We start from the raw sequence: 14,554 nt of genomic DNA on the forward strand, positions 1-14,554 counted from the left end.
CAAAAAAGAGAGAAAAAATAAAGATACAAAGAGACGAATACAATAAAGGTTTTGAAGTAGGCCTACAATATGGAACACGAATTCAGCAAATGACATTTCATATTAGGCCTACAATTCAAAGTAGCCGACAAATCACGTGAAAAAAAACCCCGTCTTTTTTCTGTCAAGACCAATTTATCCAATCCAATAGTTCTCCCTATATTCACACCCTCCTGCTTTTGATAAAAGGGTGTCGGAGCAGGTCTTTTCGTTTAATTTCACTTTCACTCAATGAACTAACTACTGTTATTCATCCTTACGTGGTTTGACAGCGCGCGACGTGTGAGCAGACGACAGAATGAGTTTATTTCCCGCCATTGACGGGCACATAGCTACAATCACTCAACCCGAACTACCACCTCAAGACGATAAACACAAGATATCGATCGGTCGACGGATTTTAGCATCTACAAAACATTTCGGTGAGAATTTAACAAAATGTTTATATTTATTTCTAGAAATATCATTTTATCAAAAGTAGACCTCGGGGTGGACTGAAAGAAACCCGTGAGAAGGGGAATGATCACTAGTCCGCGGGTTCATTTGTCCACCACTATCTAAATTTAGGGGTTGGGTTAGGGTTAATGTGCACTAGTCCGCGGGTTCATTAGTCCACCGATATCTATTATTAGGGTTAGGGTTAGGATTAGGTTTTTCATACCCATATTTATAGTATTTCTTATATCGGCGGACTAGTGAACCTGCGGGCTAGTGAACCCCTCTCTGTGAGTATGGGAGGCTTGGGTTGTCCAGGGACCCTATGTTAAAAGGGCGTTAGGTAAGATTAGATAAATAGCTGACAGTTCTCCCTATAATAGTTAAAAAGAAACAGACATTGAAAGCAGAATATGCTGAAAATTTCAGTCAAATTACTTCACTCCGAACCGAAATATTAGCGATTCAATTTTAGGCTAGCCTCCAACGTCATTACGACTACGGTATGATAATAAACAAAGTCTCGATTATCTGTTTTTACGTTAAATCATCCATCACAAATCGTATTCAAATCCACTAAATATCACAGGCTAACGATGGCATCGCGTGTTGATTATGGTCTGGATAAGTTAATTAATGTCTAATTAATAATTTAGATAACATTTAAGGCCTAAAGAAAGACCTGCAATAGACAGATTTAGTTATGTCCTCAGGTAGTTTTAGTCTTGATTTTACGTCATTTTTGATGAATTGGTAAGATCGTCACGCGCTATATTTTGTGCATAAGCCAGAAACATATCTTCTTTCATTGGCATTTAGTAATTGAACATATTAACACAAGGTACAATTTTATGGATACACAATTACTGAGTTTAATACTACATTGTACTAAGCGACGTTTCGATGAGGATATTCTCGTCTTTATCAAGCAAATGATCAGGATATACTATAATCAGTTTTTCAAAGAAATTATGGCGCGGTGCCAGACTCAAGCCCCTCCTGATTAGACGGCACTTACGTTTTTTAGTTTGACTGATGTCTCACGCATCCTAAATCAAGAGATGGGCACTTTTTCGGACAATATCTGCATTTTAACGGCTTCTTCCACGCTATAATTGGCCGAGTCGGAACAGAATAGTATCACGTTAAACCCCGGTTCATTTCATTTAATATCGTCTACCGAGGATGCCGATTGTTTGGTTTTTTTTTTAATTCATCATTGACAATTAAAGGGAATTGAATCATCTTTGAGCTGATACTGCTTTTTGGAGATCCAACCATAATATTTGTTGGTTTTATTTTATTTATTTATTTTTTTTTTTTTTTTTTTTTTTGTCTCTCGCCAACTTTTCGGTTATTTTGTGACAAATCTGTGATTTACGTTTTGCCATGGTTACGTACGGTATGCACCCTTATTATCCCCTTCAACAACAGTATCTCTATACTATTCTTTTGTTAACAACTATATTAAGGGACACGTTCCTCGTTCCTCGGTTAAATCTAATTAAAATTGGTCATATGGCCATGAGTGCATCAATGTTGACTGAATAATCCCCCTATTCATGCATCGATGCAGGTTTAGGCGTTGCGTCGGCTCCATACAATAACTGGAAATATTTATTAACTTCGACATGCTTTTTCTTCTTAAAAGAATTTGAATCTTTTGTGACAGTATATTGCTTTGGTACTTAAAAGCCACCCAGTAAATTATCTAATGCAAATAAGCGCTGATTAGCGGCGATAGGTACTGGATTTATATTTTGATAGTTTAGGACTGCATGGTATTCAATATTTTTCATAATTAGTTGTTCCGACTTTCGCGAGTTATTCGTTGACACATGCAGTTTTATACACATTAAAATCTAAAGAATTCAATGGAATGGGGTTTAACGTTGTTGTTCTTCTTAGTGTGTATTGTCCGCTTCCACCGAAGGTGATATCTCAGACAAGTCTTATTTTTCATTGTTATTATCTTAGCGCACGCGCAGGGATGTTTCATATGGGATGAGAAACCGGAATACCCGGAATAAACTCACGAGGTTGAGAAGGCGCCCCTATCTCCAAGCCACATACGCTCACACCAGGGATGGAAACAACAACCACAAGCCAGATGTGACCGGCCAGCTAGAGGTCGAAGCGCGGCACCCCCAACCCCTTGGGGTTTAACGTCCCGTCGACATCTAATTATGACATGTTGAGACTAACATATTATGCTAATCATTATGGTTCGCGGAATCTAATTGATGGTACCGGTGTTTAATCAGATTAAATTCACGCCCGGTGATTATCTCGCGTTCATATTTTTATTTTGTTTAATCATTAAACGTTAACTAATCAAACTGAGAATATAAATGAATACTACGGGTCCAGCTATGTGGTTTTTACTGCGAGCACTTCGCTTTTCCACATAAAGGAAGCGGATTCTTTTTCCACACGGGTTTTTTCTTCTATCCGCTCTGATGACGCCAAACATCAGTCAGTTGGACCTCATGTTTTAACTTTATTATGACAAAGGGAGAAGATGACCCGCCCTCTCTTCTCACGACAGCAAGTTTATAAGTGTGCTTTAAGGAACTTTTGGTATCCGAGGTCCGAGGACCCTTTTTTTAAATTTGTGTTTTTAACAATTTTCAAGTGTAAATAATTTAATTAAATCAACCTGTCCATAATGTCATATTCATTGTATTGGACGTTAAATCTGTAATAAACAACAACAACATGGGGTTTAACGTTCTACTGTTCTGCTCCGACTTGGCTAAATAGACGGGCAGTGTGCTACGACTGAAATTTTGCCGGGACAGCGACCCTACGGCCTACTATTATATCGAATTCTAACTGCCAAGGGATCTTTTACGTACATGCCAATGTGTACACGGGACCTCGGTTTTTCGGCCCACCCGAAGGACCAGACAGCTGTCCTTGCCAGGCCTTCCGTCTTGCCACTTGAAACCACGCCGGGAAATCCCATTGAGCTTTCTCAACCAACACCGGGATCGAACCCGCGATCTCTGAGAATATATTAGTGTGGATTAGGCCTTACGAAGTTTGATTTTTTTCCGAACAATACAAACTGCGCACCGTTACTTTAATTGACGGCAACAGTAATCGGGTAAATGCTGTCGGGGTCAGTCAGGGGTCTATATTAGTACAGTACCAGTTCATATCATATGTTGATGACACCCAAAAAACCTTAACGTAACGCAAATTGATGATGTGGTTAAAGATACATTATGGGAGATTAGATAAAGAGATGTCAGTTCTCACTATAATAGTTAAAAACTAGATAATGTAAATGCAATTTGCTAAAAATTTCAGCCAAATTAGTCCACTCTGAACCGAGATTTTAGCGCTTGAATTTTCGGCCTAGCCTCGTTCATCATTACTAAAGTCGGTACAACAACAAAAACCATAGTCTCGATTATCCATTTCATGATTAAATTATGAATGGAAGTCGAACAGCAAATAGGGACCTAATCCAATAAACATCGCAGGTTAGCGATGCTATCGAGAGTTGATTATGGTCTGAATAAGTTAATTAATGTCTAATTAATAATTTAGATAAGATTTCAGGCCTAAAGAAAGACCTGAAATGGGCAGATTTAGCTCTTGCATAATGTATGTTTAAACTTTAGAATGAAATAAACGAAATCTCGGTAGTGCGAGTGTCTCTGAACCTTCAAGAAAAAAATAAAAATAACAGGATTAAAATTCGAATCCTATACAAGTTTTCCTTATATTGTACACTTCTCAAAAAAAAACCCCAACACAACTTACAGTTTATATGGAAAACAATCACTGGTTTATAAACATATTTCACGACGTTTCGACAAGTATATACACAGAGAAAGGGTATCGCAACACCCGATTGATTATGTGCTCTCAGGGAAATTTTATTGCGTATTATGAGAAGGTCAAATAAAAAATTTGACGTATATTCTGAGATCTTCATTGTAACATGTTTTATGTTTTTCCCCTTATTTTTGACAAATAATTAAAAAATATTCATTTCAAAATATTTTATATTTTTCCACTTATATTCGAATATACTGATTTTTTAGCACATATATTCATTGCAATATGTTGTGTGCTTTTCTCGTTATACTGCGCTATGTATATATTCATCCATTATTCAGCAAATAATTCTGAAATATTCTCAGATATTTATTGCAAAATGTTTTATGATTTTTCCAATTACATCATGTATATTGGGATGTACTAAGTTTTTTTATTAGCAAATAATTTCGATATTCTGAGATAATTATTGAAAAATTTTGTCCGCTTTATGATATACCCATTCTTTAGCAAATAATAATAAAATATTCTAAGATATGAATCGTAAATGTTTTTATTTTTGTATTCTTATATTCATTTTTTTTTTTTTTTTTTTTTTTTTTTTTTTTTTTGCAAATAATTCTAAAATAATCTGAGGTAAATTAAAAACACTTACATGGATATACTACTTCTGAATTTATTAACACGCTACGTTTCGATACACATACAGATATCGTTATCAAGCAAATAATTAATTATTTAACAAAAACGTGGTGCAATATATAGAGATAACAATTGGAAAGCATATATAACAGGGGGATCACGTGGCTAAGACGCTAGCTCGCTAGCCTGGAGTCGGGTGTTCGATCCCTGCATTGGCCGAGAAAGTTCATCCAGATTTTCCGGCGTGGTTCTCCCTTGTCAGTGATGCAGGGCGGAGGGGCTGACAAGGAAAGCTGTCTAGTCGTTCGGATGGGACGAAAAACCGAGGTCCCGTGTACACATTGGCGTGCACGTAAAAGATCCCTTGGCAGTTGGAATTCGATATAAGAGTAGGCCGTAGTGCCGCTGTCCGGGCAAAATTTCCCTCATAGCACACTGTATGGCGTATGCCCGTCTTCATTAGCCCAGGTTAGGAGCAGAACAGTAGGACGTTAAACCCCATTTCATTTCATTTTCATATATAACAGATTAATCATTAATTAAGAATTAACAAGATCAGAGTAGTAATAATATGGATAAACTTCTATATATGTCTTATAAGGATTATGTTAATCTGAGAAATTCATCGCATAATACTTTCCACCTTAAATTATGATAGTCATTTTTTAGCAAATAATTCTGAAATATTTATCTTTTTTCTCCTAATATTGCCCTATACTCATTCTCTAGCAACTAATTCTAAGATATACTAAGATAACGTCGCTCAGTAATAAGACGTAATTGTATTCTATAGAATTTCTACCTGCATACTCGAGTTCAATTACTAAAGCTTACTCTTCCGGACACCTGTATTTTGTACACGGTGAACAGTCCATATGCTGATTACACTATTTTGCCTATTACACTATTTTGCCAATACCGTTTTTTTTAGGACTTCGAATTATGTCTAATGGTTTGGATTGTTCGTACTTGGTTTTATTTTATTGAAGCAATTTAATTCTAAGATATTCATCGCAAAACGCTTTATGCTTTTCTCCTTATACCACCCTATACTCATTCTTTAGCAAATAATTCTGAGATATTCATCGCAAAAATATTTTATGTTTCGTTCTTAAAAATATTATACAGTATGTGAGTACTAAAGATGTAATAATTTTAGTGTAACATTCATACTTCTGGACGAAATCAGCCGTGTTATTTCTACCATGTACCTTTTCTAATACCCACTATTCACACCCTTTATGGGGTGTGGTTTTTTTTACGATTTAGGATTAAATAAAAGTTTACCTTTACAGTTAATTGAACCGTCCACTTGATAAATGAATTTATGAAGATTTTCTTCAATTTTTAATAAGAGAGTGTTATGATGTTTAAATGTTTTCTTGGGATGTTGTTTTGAATGAAGATACTATTTAATAGTCAATACGTTTTTATCGAAATAAGGGTCAGAAATACCTCCTATCAAAATAAAACCAACACGAAATGAACTCTTATTTTAGGGTCATTATGGACTGAAAGGGCGGATTGATGAAAATCGCCTCTTGTTGTGAGATATGGTTGTTTGCGTGCAACTATCATAATGTTTAGTAATAACGGTTCCCAATAATGCCTGACCATAAATCTCCCCCTAATTTAGATTCAGGCGTCCGTTTGTCTATTGTATGATTGGAATTTAGCAAATATGTTTAAACCCCAATTTCCCTTTCTTGTAACTAGTGCCGGTTGTCTCCCTTTCTTATAATCGTAATTGTCTCTTTTATATACTTATTACCAAACGACGTGATACCTGAACAATATCGGGTATTATGATGGTGTTTAGTTACTGTTTTTCGCACTGTAAACCCAACATATGTATTTGTCAACATCCACGTTACTTAGCTGAATAAATACACCATGAACAACTTAAATACAAGTTTATTATCCATGTTTGGCAGCGGAGACAATCGACAAAAGAAATTTTGTTTTGTGTGTACCGAGGTGTACAATTGAAAAACGAATCTAGATTAGATCTACCTACAATAAAAGATATAATGATAAAAACTAATAAACACGCCCTTTTTCAAACGAACTCATTGAATAACTCCATTATTCGGTGGTGTTTATTCTCTTAAATGTCGTATCCCCGGACGGAGACCTCATGACAGGTTGTATTGTTTGTTTATATGATATTTGAGTTAAGAAAAAAAGGTTTCAAAATGATTGGAGTTTGAAGGCTCGTCAACAAAAATGGAGACTGTGATGTGATTGTTTTGTGTCTATCGTTACGTCTGCAATAACCGTGTACAAATTGGCGTGCACGTAAAAGATCCCTTGGCAGTTGGAATTCGATATAAGAGTAGGCCGTAGCGCCACTGCCCGGGCAAAAGTTTCCTCATATCACACTGTATGGTGTATGTCCGTCCTCATTAGCCCAGTTTAGGAGCAAAACAGTAGGACGTTAAACCCCATTTCATTTCATTTTGCAATAAAAGGGGGAAACAGGCGTTTCCGTTAGTTCCTTTAGGAACTGTGTCTGATCGGACCATGTCCGCTCACAGTTCCTGTTCGTCCCTATTAAGCTGCAATATGAAAATACAACCTGACCTCTGATCTAAGGCTATTTTGGAATCCTTACCTTCAATTTTTCTTTCACCGTGATTCTTCTTTCTTAGCCCAAAGGAATCATTTCTCGCCACATCTCATTTTCAGATAAAGCACCTAAGCATAGCTGCGGGATATGTATTCATATTCGATATTCTTACTTAAATATACATTATGCAAGAGCTAAATCTGCCTATTGCAGGTCTTTCTTTAGGCCTGAAATATTATATGAACTATTAATTAGGCATTTATTAAAGGAGCTAAATCGCTAACATTTGGGACCTAGAAATTGACAAAAGTGGGTCGCAACGCATAGAATAATGTAATATGAATATATACATGTATAAACTGATTTACATTCAATGGTTTCGGTTTTTACTCCAATTTCAAATCAGTTATGTTCGGCGAAATAAGCCAGCAGTCTCAAGCGAGTGCAAATTTCTAGTGTCTGGTTATTCCAGTCTACATACGCCGTTTGATTGGGTGCAATGTGTCTAGCCTCGTCCCCCGAGTCTCTTGATACAACTGGGGCTGAAGCGCATTATGGTACACGATTCGTGTACCAATGGTAAAATGTTTATTTTGTTTTAAATATTGGATATCAAAAGCCCATCTTTTTCCGGTAAGATCACAACATGAATGTTGATTTAATTCGGCAAATAAATCGTGTTTTCAATGTTGAAGATTTTGGATGGTATTGAGTTAGAGACTTAGCTACTTTAACATGAAAATTCCTTCATCAATTCTCGATGTCATCGCTAGCCTGTGATATTTACAGGGTTGGAATACATTTCGTGAAGGATGATTAAACGTAAAAGACGTTTTTTTTTTATCGTACCGACTTGAGTAATGATGATCGAGGCTAAAATTCAAAATCTAATATCTCGGTTCAGAGTGGAGCAATTTTACAGAAATTATCGGCATATTCTATTTACTTTATCTATTACAGCGAGAACTGTCAACTCTTTATATAATCTTTAATTCTTTCTTTCATCGCAGGAAAACCAAATGTGGCCTTTTGGTTTGCGAGCCATCGCTATGATTTGCTTTTTTTTCCTAACAATATTTATTCAATATTTACATATTATAAAGATACAATATTCAATTATGGGATCTGAAAACAAGCCGGAGATTTTATAAATTCATATGATTTGCTTGCCTTATAAGAAAGTTTATTAATTTTTTAAGTGAATTTCAAGTTGTTTTATTTCCCTATTCTTGAAGCAATGGTCACGATGCTAGCATGCTCGATAACACTGACTTATCCTTAATATAAATTCCTATTCGTAACTGATCTTTTCTTTTATTGCAGGAAAATCAAAATGTGATTTTATCCATACAATGATTCGGGGATTTAGACGATACCGAAGGATCTATACATTCTGGATGCTCGTCGGATGCATCGCCTTAATTTTGGTTTACATCACAAATAGTTTTCATTTAAAATGGGGCATATCGGAACAGAGCAAAGTTTACCGACGTTCTAATGATGGCGAGATCGACATCGCACTTCCGCCGTCCAACTCCAACAACAACTTTGTTGTGGAGACCGCTGACGACTCTAGTCATTTGTCGAAAACTCTCCCGGAATTACCTATTCAGCCACCCGCCCGCGCGTTTGGCAGACCTCTAATTCTTCATTACGTTTGGTGTGGTCAGCGTTTATTTGAGTTCCGGCACTATCTCTCGGTAAAGAGTGCGTCTAGAATCATTGCGCCGTACAAGATATTGTTTCATTATGTCGATTTACCGCTTCAAGACACGGAAGGTTATTTCACGTGGTTTAATCAGACACTGAAAGAAGTTCCGGATATAATTTTACACAAACTGGAGAGAACGACTTGTCCATCTTATGGAACCAACCGCTATCTCCTAATTCTAGATCTTCTGTACGAATACGGCGGCGTTTACGTCCCCGACGACGTTTTACTTCTACATTTTCCCGGTAAACTGAGAACTGTGACGTTTGTTTCGAACGTTGTGGTCATCCAAGCGGATGATTACAAAGAAGGTATTATTGTTGCTAAAGCACGAGGGTTTTTTGTGCCGACTGATTCTGAGCATCTGTTTTTGCGCCTGACGTCTGAAGATCCGCAAACGCCAAAACTTCCTCGCTGTGTCAGTACAGAACTGTATGAAAAGACATCAAATCACAACATCATGTGTGCGTATATCTCGCGGATGATCTTTCCAAAAGATATATGGGCAGCTAATACTAAATTCGCCATGATGGCCAGAGTTATCGCTTACAACAAATTGAATATCCAGCCAACTTACGACCTGACGCATCCGTTTCCGAAAATAGGTCATTATATATGTGTTGATACATGCGAGATAGAATTTATCACTTTTATAAGCATGCTCAGTGCTGTGCATCTGGCTAAGTTAGATCGCGTGTATGTTCACGGACCACAAACGCCCTCTGGTCAGTGGTGGGCAAAACTCCAAGAAGACGCACGATTCGTTTACGTCAAACACGTTCCGACGTCATACGACACAGATAATGTTCATAGTTTAACCAGGGATCCGTGTCCGTTACGAATTGAAATTCTGTTACGTTACGGCGGCGTTTATCAGGACGGTAACGTTTTGTGGACCAATCAAATTCCAGATTATTACTTTGGATACGAGGCTGTTGTGTCGCCTGATTGGCATCTCTATGGCAACTGGCCTGATTCGATCAATCCTAGCGTCTTAATGGGTAAACAAGGCTCCCGCTATTTGACAAAATTATACAAGGCCTTGAAATCTCCATTATACGCACCCAACTGGTTCTACGACCATTACTCAGCCTATAAGATCATAGAACTCGACCCGGAAAGCGTTTTCTTAGACCGGCGTCTGCAGGTAAAATGTTTGAATCACAACTGTCATCCCACGTGGTTGCAGGATTACAGATCAGAAATTCACCAAAACAAACCCGGAAGCTACTTCGAGTGGAGAAATGACACCCTATCAGTTCACTGGGAGGACAGCGTGCCCAAGTTAGATCTGGATATGATTAAATATTTAAGCGGTACCCCAGTCGAAATTAGCAGACAGGTCTTCCAAGCCGCTAACATTGATGTGAACACCCTGTGAGCTTATAAATATTTAAGCATTACCCCAGTCGAAATTAGCAGGCAGGTCTTCCAAGCCGCTAACATTGATGTGAACACTCTGTGAGCTTATAAATATTTAAGCGGTACCCCAGTCGAAATTAGCAGACAGGTCTTCCAAGCCGCGAACATTGATGTGAACACTCTGTGAGCTTATAAATATTTAAGCGGTACCCCAGTCGAAATTAGCAGACAGGTCTTCCAAGCCGCTAACATTGATGTGAACACTCTGTGAGCTTATTTTAATCACAAGCGCCTGTGACATGGAAACCGTCTTCATTAGCCCAGTCGGAACAGAACAGTAGGACGTTAAACCCAATTTCATTTCATTTTAATTTTTGTGACATAGAAAACCTCTTTCAAAAAATTGGTTTCGCTAAGCGTTGTGTCTTAAGTCCATTACGTTCATGTTCGTAAGCAAGATTATCAAATTCAGGGGCAAATAACTCGCCTGAAACTGATTCTCCGTCAATTGATATATTAATTTTGAAAGAGATTTTCAGGGTTACAGGCGCCTGTGGTTTTAATGTGCAATCTATGTGATTTAGTCAGCAGTTCCGGTGTGATTGTTTGAATTGTTATTTTTGGAATATAATAGTAGGGATATATAATATAGCCTACAACTCATCCAGCGGATCCAGGTTGGAGTGGGGGTGGTGCTAGGGGTCCGCCACCCCCAACTCCCCTACTAAATAACAGTATACATAATTCACTTTTTAGCCTGGTCTATGAAACGTGTAAATTTGGACTTGTTGTTGGTCGGATTGATGCATTCTGTACATCGCCGCAGAGACCATGGTCCTCATGACGATTCCCCGCTTGTACGTGACAAAGAGTAGGGTCGCCTGTCCAACCTCATGGGTTTTCTCCGGGTCCTACTGCTAAAGACCCTTATGGGCAAGCGAATTATTGAAATAAAGTTGAACCATGTGTTAGTAACGAAATGATCTAGTTAGTATCGAGTGGACGTTAAACACCCCCTCTCTCTCTCTCTCTCTCTCTCTCTCTCTCTATCTATCTCTCTCTCTATTCATACCAGAAGAGCCCCCTATCCGTTCCCCGATGACCTGCTCTGGCTATGCAGGAGTAACCCTATTTTTCATAGTTGGACAGTATTCATATCAGATTCGCACCTACATTACTTCATATATATCTAACCTTAATATCCTTGCGCAGGTGTGAATCGATCGAGACTACGTCGTTGAGTCGTTGTTCCTGGTACGATATATATCAGGGGCGGATCCAGGAATTTTTGCACGAGGCGGTTTGTCAGGTTCTTGAGACAATGTATCTTTGGTGGGGGTGGGTTGGCCTCTCCCCGCTCCCCACGGCCTTGAAAAGTTTTGGGAAATACATGTCTCTATCGCCCTTTTCACGTATATACATACCCACTGAACTTTTTAAAGAAAACAAAAAAACAATTTCATTGATGCAAAGCATTAATTGTGATATAAAATGTGTCTATATCATTATCCCGCGCTTTGAATGTCAATCCCATCCCACCATCTGACGATAAAGGATAAAGCACACGACCGTGAAACTTTTCTTATAAAAAGTGTTATTTACAAAAACATATCTGTATAATTCTATAATAATCACACATCATACTGTATTTCAAAGCTTAAAGCAGCCATAATTATATAATTCATATGTTTGTAATATTCGTTGATTTTGTAATTTCCGCTTTATGTTGTTAAAGGAAAAAAATGTTTTGTACATTGATATGTTTTTCTTAGTTATCTCGTGGGAGCGAGAGTGGCTAAGGCGCTGGTTCACTAACCAGTAACGGGGCATCATACACCACAGCAAATGTGAAAGTGACAACGGGATACCCTACACAGTAAATGTGGAAGTAAAGGGGTGCCATACCCACCAGTACAGGTGGCAGTAACGGGAAGTAATGGGACACCATATAAAAGGTGGCAGTAACGGGACACCATATACACAGCAAAGATATCAGTAACGGGACACCATATACCACAACAAAGCTCTAAGTAACAGGAGCCTGTTTCACGAAATTTTAACTAAGATAAAATCCAGATTTTAGTAATTTGATTGGATAATATTGGATTGATTTTAGTGCTTAGCCAATCAAAATTGAAGTATCTACTAAAATTTGGATTTTACCTTTAGTTAAGATTTCGAGAAACAGCGCCCAGGTCACTTTACACCACAGACAAAGTGACAGTAACGGGACACCATACATAGCAGTTAGTGTGGAATTAAAGCGGGCCCCATACATGGCAATCTGAACAACAGACCCATCCTACCAATCTGTTTCACAGAGAATTACGAGTCTCGTATAATATCTCTGTCATAGATGACTGCCTTAACACGTGCTGTCACAGCACGCGGTGTGAATCATTGGCTGAATGGCGCGTGCATTGTTTACACAAGACATAACTGCTTCGGAGAGAATGCTGCATTTTAGTCATTTTAATACCCATTTACACTAAATCGGAAATAATTTTTAACTACAAATACGTCAAACGCCTTTTATTTATCAATGTCATCCTTATCAGTGATTGTCGCGGCCAAGCAAATATTCACTGCGGATCAGTGTGCCATCCTACCTGCAGAGAAGTGCTAGCTATCATTTAGTTTTCGAACGTTAGTTACGTACGCAAATGTGGAAGTAATGGGCACCATACACGTAAGCACAGGTGGAAGTAACAGCCAACGGGACACCATACACAACAGTAAATGTAGAAGTAATGGGACGCCGCACACAATAGTAAATGTGGTAGCAACGGGGCACCATACACAACAATAAATGGATGTCTGGAACAACGTATGGTTGTTATTATTACCTGTTTAGGTCTGTAGTCGCAAAAATGCTTAATTTGTGTGAGCTATCTCCTAGAGTCAGCCTACAAATATCTACACTAGAGTCCCTTCAGAAACCATCGTCAAACCTTGTTACCCGAGAAATGGTCGCGGATCTGAGGGTTGTGTCCCAACTAGAAGGCTAGCAGGTTAAAATGCAGTCAATGACTGAAATTTTGAAACATCTGGCTGATATTTAAGGGCGCTCGGAGGGGGGGGGGGGGGGGGCACCATACACAACATCATAATTATGTGGAAATAAAGGACACCATACACTACAGAAAAGTAAATGTGGAAGTAACGGGGCGAAATGAAATGGGGTTTAACGTCCTACTGTTTTGCCCCGAGCTGGGCTAATGAAGACGGGCATACGCCATACAGTGTGCTATGAGGGAAATTTTGCCCGGACAGCGGCACTACAGCCTACTCTTATATCGAATTCCAACTATCAAAGTATCTTTTACGTGAACGCCAATGTGTACACGGGACCTCGGTTTTTCGTCTCATCCAAATGACTAGACAGCTGTCCTTGTCAGGCCCTCCGTTCTGCATCACTGACAAGGGGGAACCACGCCGGAAAATCTGGATGAACTTTCTCAGCCAATGCAAGGATCTAACACCCGACCTCTAGGCTAGCGAGTCAGCGTCTTACCCACTTAGCCACGTGATCCCCCGACACATTAACTACTTCGACATGTGGACTAGACTGTCTCTGAGATTCAGAGAGAAGGGGCGAAAATAGCACAGGTTGTCCCTTATCAGGCCCTCTATCCTGCACCACTGACATAGAGGAACCACGTCGGAAAGTCCAGATGAACTTTCTCCACCAACACCAGGTTGGAAGACCTCCAGGTTAGCGAACCAACGTCTTGATCACGGAACCAACGTGGCTCCCTAATTGCCACTAAAATAATACCAAGAATATTGTTGTGTTTCATAAGTTGACAAAGCAAACAATTTCTAATAAAAATATTTTTATATCAAAATTTATAAACTTATAGAAATACATTGTTGAGAGGTTATGTGTTGAATTCAGGCTTAATTTTTGGTTTTAAATCTGTTTTATCTTACAAATATAAATCTAAAGCTTGGATTGATACGATCTTCTATAGATGAATTATATAAACAATTAACATTCACGT

The 14,554-nt window shown here is 38.4% G+C and overlaps 1 protein-coding gene across 1 annotated transcript; it reads left to right on the forward strand.

Moving 5' to 3' along the window:
* The first annotated feature begins 275 nt into the window (after positions 1-275).
* LOC126827535 (uncharacterized) lies at positions 276-12,212 on the forward strand. Its single transcript, XM_050556989.1, has 2 exons — positions 276-461; positions 8,801-12,212. Exons 1-2 carry the CDS (start codon positions 338-340, stop codon positions 10,567-10,569), a joined length of 1,893 nt encoding a protein of 630 aa, XP_050412946.1. The 5' UTR covers positions 276-337; the 3' UTR covers positions 10,570-12,212.
* Positions 12,213-14,554: the final 2,342 nt, after the last annotated feature.

Source organism: Patella vulgata, chromosome 7, assembly GCF_932274485.2.
Source record: "Patella vulgata chromosome 7, xgPatVulg1.2, whole genome shotgun sequence".
NCBI classification, from domain to species: Eukaryota; Metazoa; Mollusca; class Gastropoda; family Patellidae; genus Patella; species Patella vulgata.

Coding starts and splice junctions, on each gene's coding strand:
- LOC126827535 (XM_050556989.1), top strand. CDS start 338: ATGAGTTTATTTCCCGCCATTGACGGGCACATAGCTACAATCACTCAA. Junction 462..8,800: donor AGCATCTACAAAACATTTCG/GTGAGAATTTAA, acceptor CTTTTATTGCAG/GAAAATCAAAATGTGATTTT.